This window comes from Haliaeetus albicilla, chromosome 10 (genome assembly GCF_947461875.1).
Source record: "Haliaeetus albicilla chromosome 10, bHalAlb1.1, whole genome shotgun sequence".
In the NCBI taxonomy this organism is placed as follows: Eukaryota; Metazoa; Chordata; class Aves; order Accipitriformes; family Accipitridae; genus Haliaeetus; species Haliaeetus albicilla.
This window is the reverse complement of record NC_091492.1, coordinates 2,557-19,748: the sequence shown is the minus strand read 5'-3', so window position 1 is coordinate 19,748 and position 17,192 is coordinate 2,557. Positions and strand designations below refer to the sequence as shown.

The following is a 17,192-nucleotide window of genomic DNA, read 5'->3' as shown; positions in this document are numbered from 1 at the left end:
CCCGTCTCTGTGTCTCTGTCTGCGCCTGCGCAGGAGTTGCCGCTCCCGGCGGGCCTTGCGCGCGGGGAGAGCAGCTGCGCGTGCGCGGTGTGGGTGTCGGTGAGCCGGCCGGCCCGGCGCGGCCGCGGGGCTTTCGCAGCCGCCGCGCTTTCGCAGCCGCCGCCCGGCCCGGGCAGGAGCGGCGGCACCGTTAACCCGCAGGGTAGGGGCCTGCGCCGGGGGCGGCGTGAGGTGCGCTTGAGCGCTGCACCCGCTCGCTCGGGGCGCTGGCTGCCCCGGCGGCGGAGCGCCGCGCTCCCCGGTGGCGGGGGCAGGGTGGAGGCCTCGGAAGGAGTGGGGTGGTGTGGTGGACGCTGTTGACTGCTGCGTAGCGGGAGCCTTGGGAAGCCAGCAGTCTCAGCTGCTGCTGGACTATAAGGGTTCTAGTATTTTTTTTTTAATTCCTAGCTATTTGGAAAAAAAGGTTTTTGTTTTGTATATTTCTTGTAAATAGTCCTGAAAGGGGTGATGTCATTAGGCCTTGGATATTGGAATCTGGTGCAGGAAGGTGTCATGTAGAACAAGGTGGTAGGGTTTGAAGAGGTGGGGGCCGTTAATCAGTGTTGTGATGGAATCCAATTCTGTTTAGAACCTGCACTTGCATCGGGAGCCATGTGGTCAGCTGATGAAATTGCTGAGCTATGTTACCTGCATTATAGGACCAGACTCCCTAAGCAGGGGAAACCGGATCCAAACAGGGAATGGACTTCACTGGCAGCTGTTGTCAAAGTGGAGTCTTCCACCCAAAGAGAGGTTCTTGCTAGTCCAGGGAACCCGCAGGGTAAGAATGAGTTGTGAGAACTGGGGTGGGAGTTGGGGAAGGGGGAGAGAAGGTGCCAGTCCTTGATGCCTCCCCCTGCCCTCTCCCCCTTTTTTTTCCCAAGATACCTTTTAAAAAACATACACCCCTTCCTGACCCATTTCTGTCTCCACCCAAGTTTTTTACTCTTGTGATTGTAAAAGCTTTTACAGCTTCTGTCTGGAAAGAGACAGTTATAGTGAAATGCTGTTCTTCCCAAACTGTAACTGAAAAGATGAAAGCCTGCATTTGTATTTGGCTGCTCCATAAGTGGCAAAAGTCTAGGCAGGACCTGAATTCCTAATGTAAACCCTTGCAAAAGTGTGTTTGACTACTCTTTGAGAGAATCCTAGAAAGGTCTCAGTTCGCTCTCCTTTAGCAGCCTGCGTTATTGCATTGTGTGTTTGCGTTAGTTCACCATCATCTTTTCCCTTACTGGCGCTTCCATGTTGTCATGCGGATTGTATGCCATGCTTCTTTTTTAGGTGTTTGAGGAATTGTATGCCAGCATCCGCTGTGTGTTGCCTAGCCTATCAAGCCTGCGTTAGCACTCCCGCTATGGGATCATAGACTTTTCCTAGCACTAGTGCTTCTGCCTACTGTGTTCAGTTTTCCAGCTGATACTGTTTCTGTTCTGGAATGTTGCAATGGCCTGCCTCCCTGTACTTTCCCTTCTACACAATGTTCTCTGTGTTGTCTTACCAGAATGACTGTATGAGAGCAATGCTTCTGGCAATAGTTAATGTTGTTTCTTCTTTCAGTAACGAAGGAAGTTGTTGCTATGGGAACCGGAACAAAATGTATTGGCCAAAACAAAATGAGAAAAACTGGTAAGTATAGTGTAAAATCCAAGAACAGACTACCTATGCTACCTTCTTTCTTGCTGGTGTCATAGAATCAGTGAAAATGTCCAAGGCATTGAGCTCAGACTTCTAGATTGAAGCCAGAAGTATAAGGCAGACCTTACCTCATCAAGAAGAGAGGGGCTTAGGCAGCCAGAATGCCTGCCCTGAAAGTTTGCTGTGTTTGCTGCACTTGCTGCCTTAAAGGTGAATGAACTTTTTATATGTGGAAATGTGTAGTTTAGGCCGTGAGTCTGCATACCTAAAGACTTCATAACTAAAAGCAAAACAAAACATAAGCAAAATAATTGTGCTTCGCTTGTTACAGTCTAGTTTTCTTGTGGTCTGATGCAGAAGATACCACTGCTGAATATAGGGTAGGGGTCACACCTTTCATCAGGAAAGAAAAGCGCTAACAGGCTTTTTCTCCCTTACTGTATATTCTGCAGCTAGATAGTTTTAAGTGTTTGTTCAGTAAATGTATGGGATAGATCTATGACTTCTCACAGCTACTATTTCTTACCGTTTATTCTAGGACTTTCCTTGCTCTGCATGTCCATTTGTTTATTCAGAATGTATCTGTCTGCTCTCCTAGGAGAGGGGAGAAGCCATAATAAGTAATGCTGAAAAGTTACTAAGGAGGAAAAGTGTGAATATGTAGGTACAGGGATTTCTACCTTCTTTAGACTTCAGAGGAGGAGTAGTAGAGCAAGACAGGAGAAATGGTTTTGCATGCATGAGTTTTAGGCTGTTTCATGTTCTGTATAATGTCCTTCATATTGAAATGAATTAGTGGAGCAAAAGAGAAGAAACTAAATTCTGTGTCTTAGATTTTTGTGGATGTTTCTTGTGACTTAGCCATCTTAGAAGAGTACTAGGACAGACATTTTTCTGATGGATCTAGGAAAATTGTGATTAAACTGTTGTACTACTTACAATCTATGTATTAAGAGTCAAACTAGAAATTTGACTAGGAAAAAAGTAAAGCTAGTTCCTGTCTCTGTTGTTTGTCTTCAGTGATCTTAAGTTTAGAAAATACTTTCCTCTTATAATGACATTAATTTATTCTTAAATTAACTTGGTTGGTAGGTCATGTTAATGGTTATGTTTTAGAAAACTTTTAAACTTTAAACTTTTAGAACTGTTAAAGAGGACTTTTACCACCTGGCCTTTTATTCCTGAAATAAAAACTGATCTACAGATCCTGTTCCTTTAGATACGGCAATAGGCAGACACTGCAGGAAGTTTGAAGATGAGATGTGTAAACGTGGTAAATATCAGAATTATTTACAAGAAAAGTAATTTAAATTATAGGACATAGTGCAACAAGAAACTTCAACCAAAAGCTTAACAAACACTTGAAATTTTCTGTATGTTATGCTTAATCTGAGAATATCAAGATTTACTATTAAGAACAAACATCAAGAAGGTTTTGAAGGAAGCCAGTCTTTATTCAACTCAAAGGATTTCAAATATCAGAAGAGTTAAAATTTGGTATTTAAACAAGTCTCTGACTTGCTGCGGAGTGAAGACTTTTATCCTTCATTATGTAGGCTATTGACCTCCTTTTGTAGTGATTGTAAGTTTAAATATCTTGCAGTAACCTAATACCAATATTAAACCTTCAAATGCTAACAAATCTGGAGAACTGTCATTTGTCAAATTCTCTTAGCTTTGTTCGTCTCCTTTTCCGTAATGATGTGTATTGTTGTCATTTGGTTGTTGCTTTAGGAGACATTCTGAATGATAGTCATGCTGAAATTGTGGCCAAGAGGAGCTTCCAGAGGTGAGGCATGAAGTTCATGTGCTGTTGTTCAGTGCCGCTTGAGGTTATTTGTTTGTGATCCAAATGGTTTTGACCTATAGCTGAAATAGCCAGATTTTGCAGCTTCAGGGATGAGAATGTAATGAAAGAGACAGTATTATTTCTGTATAGGCAACACTTTTTCCCCCCTCTTTGTTAGCAGGAGTTTAACCTAATTTTTACACTTCTAGGTGGTGTTAAGGCCCTTTCACAAAAGCTTGTTTCTTCCTCATTCTTGTAGAGCCTCTCTACAAAGAAGTATTACCTGACTTTATGTGATGTCAATGCTGGTCTGATGACTGGTTGTCGAGGGTAGCCTTTTTGCTGTTTCCCACATACCAGCCCTCTTGTTCACATGGGGTAAGCTGGTTCAAGGAACTGAGCCAGGAGAATAGTAATGCTGCAGAAACAAGTACATTTCTTGCAGTTTGATGCCACTAAAATGGCTCTCACAGAATCGGATGAGTTGCAGTGCTGGTAAAAATACAGAGTGGGAGGAGGGGACCTTAGATACATGATTTGAGGAGATTAACTCCACTGAATCCAGCCTTTTGAGGTCTGTTATTAAGGTTCCAATGATGTGTTTGTGTTTATGGAGTATGTTGGATCCCATCTATCTGTAGAAGCATAATCGTAGAAGCTCCTCATAGACTTCATCCGGAAAGAACAGGCGCTAGGGGGCATCTAATTTTTGTCATTTTCCCATGCATCAAAAATGAAATGTTTCATGAAAACTTTCTGCCTAACAGGTATCTCCTCCATCAGATGTGGCTGGCAGCTTCACATCAGCAATGCAGTATCTTTATTCCAGGAACTGAAACTGGCAAATGGAAACTCAATCCAAATACCATATTTGTTTTCTTCTCCAGTCATACCCCGTGTGAGTATGCTGAAGTGAACCAATGTCATGGCCCCCACTTCTAGAATCTTTTCTGCCCATTGCCCTTCTTTGGTCTCTCTTTGGTCTGGAGTGAGAGTGAGGCAGTAACTCATGTTATCAGTATGTACCCTAAGATATACTTAATTGGTCCTCCACAGATGCATTTGGCATTTTATCTCATTGGATGTGATTCATGAGAACTCAGTAAATCTGATATACAGCTCATTATATAGTGGAATGCTTCACTTTCTCTTTAAACAATAATGGCTACTATTTTCTTTTCTGGAAACTACCATACTTGTCAGAGGTCCTGTCATATCTCCTGGTTGCTTTGCTTTAAACGTTGTCTCCTTGGATTCAAATTTTAATAAAGAACATTGACATTTACCACCCCACCAAAAACACCCACCAAAACAAAAGACAACAAACAAAAAAAACCCCAACCACACAAAATCCAAACCACAAACAAACAAATCCAAAAACCCAAACCAAATGAAGAACCAAAACAAACCAGGAAAAAAACCAAACACAAAACCCCAACAAACCAAAACCAAACTCGCAAAAAACAACCAAAAAAAGCCCCATCCACAAAACACCACCACCCTCCCAACCCAAAACTTCTTATGGAGTGGAATGCAACTTTTTGTTTTGTCATGGAAAATGCTCTTTGTGTGTTTTAAAAAAAACAGCACCACAAAGTTGAGGCGCTATTGCCAAAATGTAGGAATGTGACCTCTTGGTCTACCAGCTTATCGGATGTCTTGATGTTACCACACTCCTACCAGTGTGTTCGTCAACTGCTAGTCTGTTACCAGAGCAAAGAAGTCTAAGCACTCTCAAAATATGCCTTATCAGTACTTCACATAGTGAATTAGTTGCTCATACATTTTCATGATTTTGATGGCCTTGCTGGAATATGCTATGATGGTTTTCTTTGTTAGTGCAATACGAGAATAGAATCTACATCTTCAAATTAAATAGCAAGAATAATTTCCTGACTGCCATTTTCTAACATGTTTGTCAGTCTTTGCTTTGAACTGAGCTTCAAAATTTTGGTTTTGAGCTTGTTTTAGTGATGTGGAATAAAATTTCCATCCTTATTTGATTGATTGTTCATTAGTTATTCTTTTGAGATTTGTATTGTTTAGTGAAATCGGACTAGTTTTCCTGTGAATCTTCAGCACTGCTTGTAGTCTGTTAAATGCCTTTGACACCTCTTGCTTTATAATTTTTGTTTTAAATTTTGCTTTTTTTATTATTTCTTAGGTGGAATGCAAAACTTGAAGTTAAACATACATTGGCTCAAATTTCAGCCAATTCATCATCGTACAGGGCAATGTTGCTTGAAAAGTGTGTTCTCGTAGTTAAATCTTCCTGAGTGCGAATCTGTGAAAGCTAGTAGCATTTGTAATATTACTGATGTGGTGTGTTCCAGTCATGAGAGATGCATTTTTGGACAATTTTATTGTCATTTCTTTTGTTCTAGGTGGAGATGCTTCTATTATTCCAATTAGTGAACCAGAGAACCAGCTTTCTAAGCCAGCGACTGGAGATGATGCAGCTGGGCAATCAGAGCATAGAAGTAACCGTGATCATTTGGGTCCAGAAGATAAAAGGAAATCAGAGAAAACGGCAAGTAATCATATAATCAAGAGAATGAAAACTGACGATGATGGTTATTTTTCTGTAATCACTGAAGACCCGACTGTTCAGCAAGTATCTGTGAAACGGGAAGACGACACAAATCCAAAGAGCTGTGAATATTCTGCAGACATGCAAACAGCTAATAAGGAGACTGGCTTGGGGACACCGAAGGTGGTAGATGTTTATAGAACTGGAGCAAAAGGCGTACCTGGAGAGCTGGGTGATGCCCGAATACCTGGGCTGGGGTATCACTGTGTGGGATTATTACGAGTGAAGCCAGGTCGTGGGGACAGAACATGCTCTATGTCCTGCAGTGATAAACTGGCTCGCTGGAATGTGTTAGGGTGTCAAGGAGCTCTTCTGATGCATTTCCTGCAGTATCCAGTATATCTGTCAGCAGTTGTAGTGGGGAAGTGTCCATATAGCCAAGAAGCTATGCGGAGAGCAATTGTTGAAAGGTAAGTGCTCTCCTTTGGAAATCAGATAGTGTGTACAGAGCCAATGAGTTATGGAGGACAATGTGTCACACAAATACCAGGACTTTGCACCAAAGTCATTTGCAGAAAATGTGAATTTCTGTGAATTCACATTTTCAGAAAGTAGCCCTGTGTAGTATGGAGAAAAGCTGACTCCTGCTGATGGATCAGACTTGAAGATTCACAAAAGAATTTCCATTAAATTCAGAATCCCCTTTGTTGTCCCTTCATGGAGCAGTGAGAAGCTGTTACCCACCTGAGTTTTTCTAGAAGCCTTCCAGCAGAAAAAGCATCCAGAAGGACACAAAATTAGCATAGTGAAGTTTTTTAGCGTAGTGAAGTTGAACTTTTCTTGCCCTCTTCCTGATTTTATTTCCTCAAACAGGGTCAAAAAAAGTTTTAATTTATTCAGTTATCCACACTTCACAAAGTCATTCTGAATATCTATAAGTTCCCTTTTATAGAATTGTGTTGGTGAGCAAAAGCAGCTTTTATTTCTTGCAGGACCATTCCTAAAATCAAATTAAAAAGCCCCCAAATGCGTTCATCCTGAAGGCAATGTGACCGAATTGACTCCAAATGAATGCATAGGTAGACTTTTGCACTGTGCGAAGGATTTCCTTCTGGTTGTCCTTACAAACCTTTTTATAACTTAGCCTTAAATGAACTTCTTGGTTCTTCTGAAGCTTCCGCTGATTTTAGACCCTGCTTTCAGGCTTACTTTCCAGCAAGTAAAAGATGTAGTATTTTAAACTTGCTTTGAAGGGAACTCCAGTAAAATCAGTTTACTTTTTGCTGTCTTCCTAAGCTTGGATCCAAACTTAAAATTTTCCAGGAGGTTAATATGTGGGTTATTGCGTATGCATGCAAGTCCCTGCTATGTAGAATTTTTAAAATGATACTGTCAATCCATTCTCAGTAGAGGTTTTTGAAAACTGCTATTCTAAAGTTTTGACTGTATCATATGCCTTCATGTGTGCTGTGCAGCCCATGGAAACTGAGTTCTAGACCTAACGCAGAAATTGCTGCGGAGTGATGGAGTACATTTAGGTTAGAAAGATAGGCGCTGTTTGGCAACCAGATTGGAAAGTCATGATTTCACGTCAATACTTGTTTCTATTAGTGTTAATTGTCAGTTTTTTGCTTTTAGAGCAAAACTTTGTGCTTCTGGGACACTTGCCACTTGCATGCAAGCAAATGTCTCTCATTGGTCTATTCCACCACTTATATTCACACTGATTTGGATGTGCAGTGCAAGCTCACCTTTTGTAGTCTTGATGCATTCTGAGGAATTCTACCATGAGGCTCTGGGCCTTCAGCTTCTGTAAAGGATGAGGTTTGTGGCTCTGCAACTCTGGCTCTGGCATACTTGTTTCTCATCCTCCTGCTCTGCAGTATAAAAGGAAGTGGAATATTTGAACCTGATCAACCTTTAGGAATGATTGAAATGGCAGATAGAGGAACCAATGAGGAGAGGTACTCTGCTGGCCCTCATATTTGCCAGCAATGAGCAGCTCATTGGGGAGGTGAAGGTCGAAGGCCTTAGTTGCAGTGACCATGAGATAGTGGAGTTCAGGATTCTGAGGGGAGAGAGGAGGCTTTGGCCACTTCAAAGATCTGCTTGGAAGAGTCATATGGGATAAGGCCCTGGAGGCAAGAGGGGCCCTTAAACTGGTTGATATTCAAGGATCACCTCCACCAAGCTCAAGAGTGGTCCATCCTGACAAATAGGAAGTCGCGCAAAAATGTCAGGAGGTCTGCATGGATGAACAAGATGCTCCAGGCCGAACTCAAACATGAAAAGGAAGCGTATGGAGGGTGGAAGCAAGCACAGGTAACTGAGGAGGAATATAGAGACAATGTCTCTTGTCTGCCAGGATGAGGTTGGGAAAGCTAGGGCCCAACTGGAATTGTATCTGGCAAGGTATGTCAAAGACCAGAAGGGCTTCTTTGAGTATATAGGTGACGAAAGAAAGGGTAGGGAAAACGTGAGCTCACGCTGAATGAGATGGTGGACTTGGTTACACAGGATGTGGAAAAGGCTGAGGTACTGAATGCTTTCTTTGCCTCGGTCTTTACTAGCAAGACCACCCTTCAGGAATCCCAGGTCCTAGAGACTGGGGGAAAGTCTGAAGCAAGGAGAATATACCCTTGGTGGAAGAGGATCAGGTCAGGGAGTACTTAAGAGCACTAGACATGCGTAAGTCCCTGGGCCCTGATGGGATGCACCCAGGAGAGCTGAGGGAGCTGGCAGATGTTGTTGCAAGGCCACTCCCGATAATCTTTGATCAATCGTGGCAGTTGGGAGAAGTTCTGAAGACTGGAGGAAAGCAAACGTCACTCCATTCTTCCATAAGGGCAAGAAGGAGGACCCAGGGGACTACAGGCTGGTCAGCCTCACCTCGATCCCTGGGAAGGAGATGGAACAGCTAATCCTGGAAGCCGTTTCCAGGCACATGAAAGACAAGAAAATCATTGGTAGTAGTCAGCGTGGATTCACCAAGGGGAAGTTATGCTTGACCAACTTGAAAAACTATGATGGAGTGACTGGCCTGGTAGACGACAGGAGAGCAGTGGATATTGTCTACCTAGACTTCAGTAAGGCTTTTGATACTGCCTCTTGTAAGATCCTCACAGAGAATCTGTTAAAAGTATGGGCTAGATGAACTGGCAGTGGGGTGGATTGAAAGCTAGCTGAATGGCTGAGCCCAGAGGGTGGTTGGTGATCATTGGACAAACTGTAGATAGATGTGTAACTAGCCATGTACCCCAGGGGTCAATACTAGGTCCAGTGTAATATCATCATTAATGATCTTGATGATGGTGCGGAGTATGCCCCCAGGAAGTTTCCTGATGACTCAAAACTGGGAGGAGTGGCTGATACCCCAAGGGATTGTGCTGCCATCCAGAGGGACCTTGAGAGGCTGGAGAAAGGTGGGAACCTCAGGAAGTTCCACAAGGGGAAGTGCAAAGTCCTGCACCTGGGCAGGAACAGCCCCATGCACCAATATATGCTGGGGGCTACCGAGCTGGAAAGCAGCTTTGCAGAAAAGGACTGGGAGGTCCTGCTAGACCGCAAGTTGAACGGGAGCCAGCAGCGTGCCCTGGCAGCAAAGAAGGCTAATGGCATCCTGGGCTGCATTAGGCCAAGTATCACCGGCAGGTCCAGGGAGGTGATCCTACCCCTGTAGTGGCACTGGTGAGTCCAAGCCTGGAGTGCTGTGTCCGATTCTGGGCTCCTTGGTATAAGAGAGACATGGACATACTGGAGAGAGTCCAACAAAGTGTCTCGAAGATGTTCTAAGGGATTGGAGCATCTCTCATATGAGGAAAGGCTGGGAGAGCTGGGACTGTTCAGCCTAGAGAAGAGAAGGCTGAGGGGGATCTTACCAATGTGTATAAATACCTGAGGGGAGGGTGCAAAGAAAATGGAGCCAGGCTGTTTTCAGCAGTGCCCAGTGACAGGACAAGAGGCAGTGGGCACAAATGGAAACACAGGGCGTTCCCTCTGAACATGAGGAAACACTTTTTTAACTGTGCGGGTGACGGAGCACTGGCAGAGGTTGCCCAGAGAGGTTGTGGTGTTTCCCGCCTTGGAGATACTCAGAAGACATGGTCCTGGGCAGCTGGCTGTAGGTGGCCCTGCTTGAGCAAGGGGGGGTTGGACCAGATGGCCTCCGGAGGTCCCTTCCCACCTGGTTCAGGACAGCTAGCATGTGAAGCTTGTACTGGTCAGCTGGAAAACAACTAAGAGTTACCTTACACTGGCATGGCAAAGCTTATGTGCATTTCCCTGGTGGTAAAAATTTATCTGCTTCTTTGATTTGAATTACATCCAAGATTTCATTTTTCTCCCTGCTGTGAGTAGTAGAGCTCTGACAACACAACCTGTCACCTCAGGGAAATTTATGTGAGAGGTGAAGTGCACTGCTGCTAAATGAGGAGAGTCATCTGCTGTGCGCTGGCTTTCTTCTTCCTCAGATCCTTGAGTTGATGAAAACTATCACAGCAACAAAAGGATAGGAAGTGGATGTTTTTCTTTCTTGGGAGGTTGAATCAGTGCAACAAAGGATTCTGCAAGATTAGAGGAGAGTAAATGGACCTGGGCAGAGTGGAGTGAAAGGAGAGAAAGAAAGAAATTGGGGAGCTGAACCACTCCCTTTAAGAAGCAGTTAACTTCACAATTTCATCTGAAAGGTTTGACTTTGTTTAGTAACTCCTTTTCTCCATAGCCTTGCATCCTTCTAGGATGGTTATAAAAGTGATCATAGTATATTAATAGGGGAAGCTCTACCTACCTATCCAGTGGAGTGTACTGGATAATCCTTTCCTCACTCTGTAACACGAGACAAGAATTTGACCAGCCTCACTAGTCTTTAGTTGCAAAGTCAGGCACTTTTTCAGACCATAACATCTGACAATATGAACTTTGGTCTTAATTCATTCCTGCTCTCTGTAAATATAATGATAATTATACTCAGGCCGTTTTTTCCTCGTCGTATGAACCTAATCCCATTCAGTGTTTAATTTTAAGGTAACAAAGATGAGATTATACATGGAACTGTAAGTTTATTTTGTATCTTTCTAGTCTTTGATTATGAACCTTTAGGTTCATGAAACAGTTGTTAATGTAATATGGTTGACTATGTAAATACTTTATGATGATTATTTTTCATTGTGATTGCAGAAGTATATTGCAGTTTTTATCCTGCATACTTTATCTCCATCGATTATACTAGCTTTTAACTAGACCTTTGTTAAAATAATCGTAGTTTTTCTAGGATGGACAAGGTCTTAATAAAGTATGTGGCTTTGTTTTTCTAACAAATAATTTTTTGACGGGTAAAATGCCTCCAAATCTTCTTCTATAATTCATGTACAATTCAGTTTTAATGTAAAAGTAACATATTTTAGATTATGAAGGGAAATTGCACAAAATTGGCTTTTTTGGAAAGACCAGACTTAAAATCACTTGCATTTTTCCGTGTTTACTTTAGGTGTCAGCACATCTCATTTTTACCAGATGGTTTTCTCCCTCAGAAGGTTAAGCTGCTGCAATCGGATCTTCGATTTGAACATAGCCGCCAGGCAATTCAGGAAGTTCAAACTAACAGCAAAACAAAACTTGTTCCTTGCAGTGCGGGTGAGTTAACTTGGGCTAGTTGCATAACTGTGCAAAAGTGCAAATAGAAATTAGGTGGTTTTGGTGGTTTCCTAAAATGGAACATCTTTCATTGCCAGTGCTAGAGGCAAAGTGTGACGTATAGCAAGAAATTAATTTCAGGCCAGAACTTAATTGTTAATAATACTCAGCTCAGCCTCTAGTTTCCCTGTAGGGAATTTTCAGACTGAATAAACACCTGGTTGATGCCATTAAGAATTTATAATCTAAACAAAGACAGAAAATAACCAGCAAAAGTTCTGAGGGCAGTAAGAAAACAAAAATATCAAAAGACTTCTTGTTTTCAGTTAGTTTTGCGTTCTTCTTGGTAATGAACAGAAGACTCACCGTGCTGAGTTATGCTTGCAATTGCTCCAGAAATCTGTGAACGTAGAAGGAATACAGAGCAGTATAGTGTAAAGGTTTAATTGATAGAGGTTTTGGACATTGCATTTTTTGTCATGGTGATGAATGAATATGCAAGTCACGTTGTGTTTTAGCAACATGGTCTCATTTGGGGAAAAAAAAACAATGGAACTGCCACTGTATGTGTATGGTTAAGCAGTTTATTTAAACTTGGACCTGACTACCTTCTGCTATTTCTGGCTTAACTGGAAGTGGAAGTTATTCTGTTACAGTAGAGCTGATGATAAAATAGAATGGAAACAAAGGGTTCCTTAATGAAATTCACATTCATTAAATTGGACTTATTTACAGGTGCCAGGAAGGAAAAAATGTTGATTCTGTGAGGTAGGACACAAAATCCATCATTGAAAAATGGTGCCAATTCACTTAGCAAAAAAGATCTGAAGGCAATTGTGACTAAATTCCTGTGTATGCCTTTCTTTCTGTACAGTTACTCAGGTCATTCTGTTAATTAAAGGTGAATGATGCTTTATTACACTTTTTTGCATGTATGAATTATGCCTCGTTGATTTTTTTCTTGAAGGGGTGAAAATCAGAACAAATTTAGGGCTGTTACACTGAGTATTGAAATATGTTTGATAGGAACAGTTCAGCTGGTATTTTTAAAAAGAAAGATGTGTTCCATTTAATATTTTGAAGTTGGCAATAACTATGAAGAAATGAAAGAATATAAAACGTTTTCATTTTTAAGTAAATTTTTATCTGCTTGTCAGAATCTGATATCCTCTGACCAGGTGGTTTTAGATATTCCACATGTGGAGGGTTTAATGTTTAATACCAGTTGTATGTATTTAATGTTATTTGACATTACACAGGATTTTAATTTAGTAGAGTGATAGAGCATTGTACCTAAATCACAATGCAAGTGCAATTTACGCTTAGCAGAGTATGTCAGTTGCAGCATACAGGTGAATCATAATACGAGTGTGATTAACGTAAGCAGTCTCCATAAGATGCTTTATAACGTGTAGGTTTTGAGCATCTTGAATGGCAAGATGGTATCATGAAGGAGAGAGGCTGTGAAACTTGTCTTTAGAGTTAAGGCATGTGCAACTGTTTTGCTTGTTAGGAACACAGAGAAATTGGAGAACTTGGGGAATAAAAATTGTCTCAAGGCAGTAGAAATTAAAGGAACTGTTGGTAGGTGATGGAGGGACAGATTGGGCATGTGAATTGGTTTTGTTTCCGTTAACATGCTGATGATGCTTTGCTAGTTATTTATAAATCTATAAGGTATGGTGTGCAGAGTTGCAGCATTAAGAAGTTTACAGTCTAAGATGGTAATAAGGTTATCAGAATGGGGGTAAAGGATAAGGTTGTTGCCACTTGCTATCTCTTCCAACAAATTGTTTTTATTTGACTACTAGCTAATAAAATTTTTCAAATAAAGTGTACAGATATTTGATGTACGTCAGTTATCAAACATAAAGAGAACTATTCAGAGTATACAATATACAATAAAATAATAGCATGCAATAAATTAATAAGAAACTTGGGGGAGTATTTCACAGCCTGATATGAAAATAAGCTGTCTGACTTGGAAATTTCTTCATGCTTTGTCTGGACACAATGCACAAAAGAAAGTAGAATCCCCCTAAAAAGGGGAGAATTACAAAACTGGAGGCCAAATATTTAGAGGCATGGCTTCTTGAAGGACCTGATAAAGATGAAAGTTGTGTGTGTGTATGCATATATATATATATATATTTTTTTTTTTTTTTTAATTAAACAGAATTTACCTGTTCTTTTAGGTACTGGAATCCTGACCCTAGAGAGCCATGGTCCTCTTTAGTTTGAATTATTTTGGGAAGCAGCATGGTATCATGTGAATGCATAGAATGAAAGGAACTGCTAAGTTCTGCTTTTGTGATGAGAGCACCTCCCTTGTTCATAATCCTTTCTTCTACAGCTATCAGTTGGAGCGCAGTCCCTGAACAACCTCTGGATGTCACCTCAGATGGCTTCCGGCAGGGAACAACAAAGAAGAGTATTGGGAGCCATCAGAGCAGGTGTGAGAACGTTGTGGTATCTGGATGCATTTATCTTACTTGTTAGCATACATGTCGGCTCATGTGAAGTGTAGTGCATTGTCAGAGCAGAAAGAAATCTTGGGAGTGGGGAAAAAGGGGAAGGGGAGTGAGGGAAAAGGGAGAGTCACTGTGTAAGGGAGAGGAGGGGAGTTGGAATGAGAAAAATTGAATGAGGAAGTTTATCCTATTTCTTCTTTGTTGCTGTTGATTAAAGAGAGCATTGTAGATAATGGTGGTGGGGCACTATGATCAATTTTTATTAAAAGATAGCTTATTTATTGGTGAAGTTAGCAGAATTTTTGCTTTGTATCTTTTGGGTTGATGACTGTGAAGGAAATGTGTGTGTTGCAGGTCCTCTTTTTGCAGTTTTCTTTTTCTGTAAGACTCAGGCCAGCTGACCTGGATGTATGATTGTTAGAAGTGTTGCTTTGAAGTGTGGCTTTCTGCCTTAAAGTTTGAAAATGCTATGGAATGCTTGCAACAGATTCCTAACACAAAACATGTCACCTTTCCAGTTGTCATCTTGACACTGTGCTCTTTAAGAAACATCATAATCTTCTATTAACTGTTAATGTTTAAAGAAACAGTGATGTATTTTTCTTGTGGTTGAGAGGAATTACTTGTAAATATCTGCAGACAAATTTCTCCATCTCTCTACACTTCCCTCAGTTCAGGTGAGGTGACCAAAATTATCATTGGTCTGTGGATGTTCAGCTTGAGGGTTGGGGTCATGTTTTGGTTGTTGACTGCTTATACAACCAATTTATCAATAGTCATGTTGTTCATTTTCCCCAGGCTTTCTGGGAGAAAGAAGATAAATCCTGACGGTAGTGAATAAAATGATAAGTAGACCTTAGACAATTCTGGTGGAGAATTCATTCACTTGCCTGTGAGTTGCACATTCTGAGCTTCTTGAAGTTAAGCCTGACTTGACTGAAGTTTATCCTGGTATATCCTAGTATTTCCAAATTTTCCCTGGAAAGAAGAGGACCAGGAACTTTGTGGTTTGTGACCAGTATTGGTGTCTGGGGTATTGTTAGCACAGGTGACCTGGGTGACTTAGTGTGGCTTTATGTGCACTGTAGAATATTAGTTTTCAATATGTAGTGTGTAATGTATTCCAGAAGATGTGTGAAAGATCAAACAAACAAACCAACCCCGTTTTCTCAGTAGGCTTAAATTTGTTATGTAGCTTTTGTGTATCATCTCAAAAACTTTAAAGCCATCTGCTAGGTGCCAGTTTGCACAAAACTGTAGGAACTTAATTATTGTTGAGGTACTCCTCTCTTTTTCATATGTGCTTGAAATTCACTAAAACATTCAAAAGTTATTAGAGAGGACCTACAAGACTGTGTGATTTGAAAGCTCTTGTTTCCTTAGGAAATCAGGATTAAAAACAGTGTCAAGGAATAAGTAAACTGTTTACGCTTTTGTGATAAACAGTCACAAAAGGAACTATTATCATGAAGAAAAGGAATTTATAGCCTTATTGGGGGGGGGGGGTGTTTAGTAATAAACAAGACTTGTATTTCTACCCTGTTTTTTTTCCCTCAAGGGATCTCAGGGTGCTTGGTGGGGGATGGTGTTTGGGTTTTCCCCGCCCCGTCCTCAATATGCTAGATAACACTAAATATCAAGGAAGGCAAAGCTGACTGACTAAAAGGAATTTGTAGGTAAAGGTCTGGTATGTGCTTTTGTTAATGCTTAATCAACTAGAACACCAAAAACTCCAATATGAACCTTTGACAGATTAACATGAAGATTAAATCTTAGAGCATCTTTGCATGCCAATTTTGGGGTTCTTAAAGAACATACTAACAAAATAGGAAGGTTTTTTTATTGGTGGTTTGGTTTTTCGGGTTTTTTTTGTTTCCCAATGCTACTGGAGAATTAGCTTGCACATGTTTGAGAACTGAATCAGTCATTGTGAAGACTAAGTGTTTAAAGAGAATTTAATTAAATAGAGAAGATAGCTGGGGCTTTCAAAACCAAACCCTGCTTCATAAACAGCTCTTCTGGTTGCCTTCTCTTTGGGGGAAGAGAAGGGCTTAAAGCTGATAGGGATGCATATGGTATCTTCAAAAGACCTTTCAAACTTTGACTTGCTTAATTTTTTTTATGAGCCCCTTCGTATTCAACTGCCCTGCAGCTGTTGTTGAATGTGAATGTGTCCTTGTCACCATTGTGAAAAGAACAGCATTGTTCCAGATATTTCTGCTGGTTCCTGTATTTGTTCTGAATAATACAAAGTTTGCCAGTTTGAACAAGCCTTTGGAGTCCTTCTGTGCTTGTTCGATCAGTTCTGGGACTCAACTTCACTGTAGTTGGGAGCTGATGACGGTGCAGTCTCACATGGATAACGATGTGGGGATATTAAAATGTTCTCTCTGCAGACAGAGAGTGCTGGCTGGGACAATGGAGGCAATGCAGCTCTTTGTCAATATAACATTTAAAACGAAGAGAAAAGGCAGGTGGTGTGGCAGTACACTGTAACAGGTGGGCAGCTTGGATGGGGTGGGAAAAAATAAGTTGTGGTGAACCTTTTACATTCTTTGAAAAGTGAACATAATGTTTTTTATCAAAAATGTTCAGCTGGGGTCTACTACCTTCAGCTGTAAGAGGAATGTATTTCTGATTTCTTTTTTCCATCAGAATTTCTGACTTCTTTTTTTTTCATCAGATCCAAGATCTGTAAAGTGGAACTCTTCCATACATTCCAAAAGCTGGTGACAAGTATTTCACAAGAGGATCTACCAGACACTCTCCGGTAAAGATATTTTAGTTATATTTAGAAGAGTGAATTTATCTTAATGAAACTGAAGAATACTGTGATGATACCAGAATCTGCTCATGAATCTCACTTTAGAGAAGTTCATTGTTAAAACTTGATACTTGAAAAATATGGCAAGTGCTTGATGGATTAGGAGGACTCTCTTTTTGGTCTTTTTAATCACCTCCTTGGAGAAATAGCTATCACATCTCATGTATTAATGACAGACAGAAGAAATTGCAGGTGGTTTGTTTGGAGTTAAGGTAGGAATTTGGGGCAGTTGATCTCTTCTGAAGGCTTACTACTTTTCAAAAGGGTAAA

The 17,192-nt window shown here is 41.0% G+C and overlaps 1 protein-coding gene across 4 annotated transcripts; it reads left to right on the top strand.

The window, feature by feature from the left end:
• The first annotated feature begins 62 nt into the window (after positions 1 to 62).
• Positions 63 to 16,888, top strand: ADAT1 (adenosine deaminase tRNA specific 1). 4 transcript variants are annotated; one of them, XM_069793165.1, is made up of 9 exons: positions 63 to 202; positions 629 to 820; positions 1,600 to 1,668; positions 3,412 to 3,466; positions 4,234 to 4,364; positions 5,851 to 6,466; positions 11,482 to 11,627; positions 13,981 to 14,080; positions 16,782 to 16,888. In XM_069793165.1, exons 2-9 carry the CDS (start codon positions 652 to 654, stop codon positions 16,870 to 16,872), a joined length of 1,377 nt encoding a protein of 458 aa, XP_069649266.1. In that variant the 5' UTR covers positions 63 to 202; positions 629 to 651; the 3' UTR covers positions 16,873 to 16,888. The 4 variants fall into 4 exon arrangements, with proteins under 4 accessions (XP_069649266.1, XP_069649269.1, XP_069649267.1 ...); XM_069793168.1 differs by having other exon boundaries at positions 128 to 202; positions 699 to 820; XM_069793166.1 differs by having other exon boundaries at positions 148 to 231.
• Positions 16,889 to 17,192: the final 304 nt, after the last annotated feature.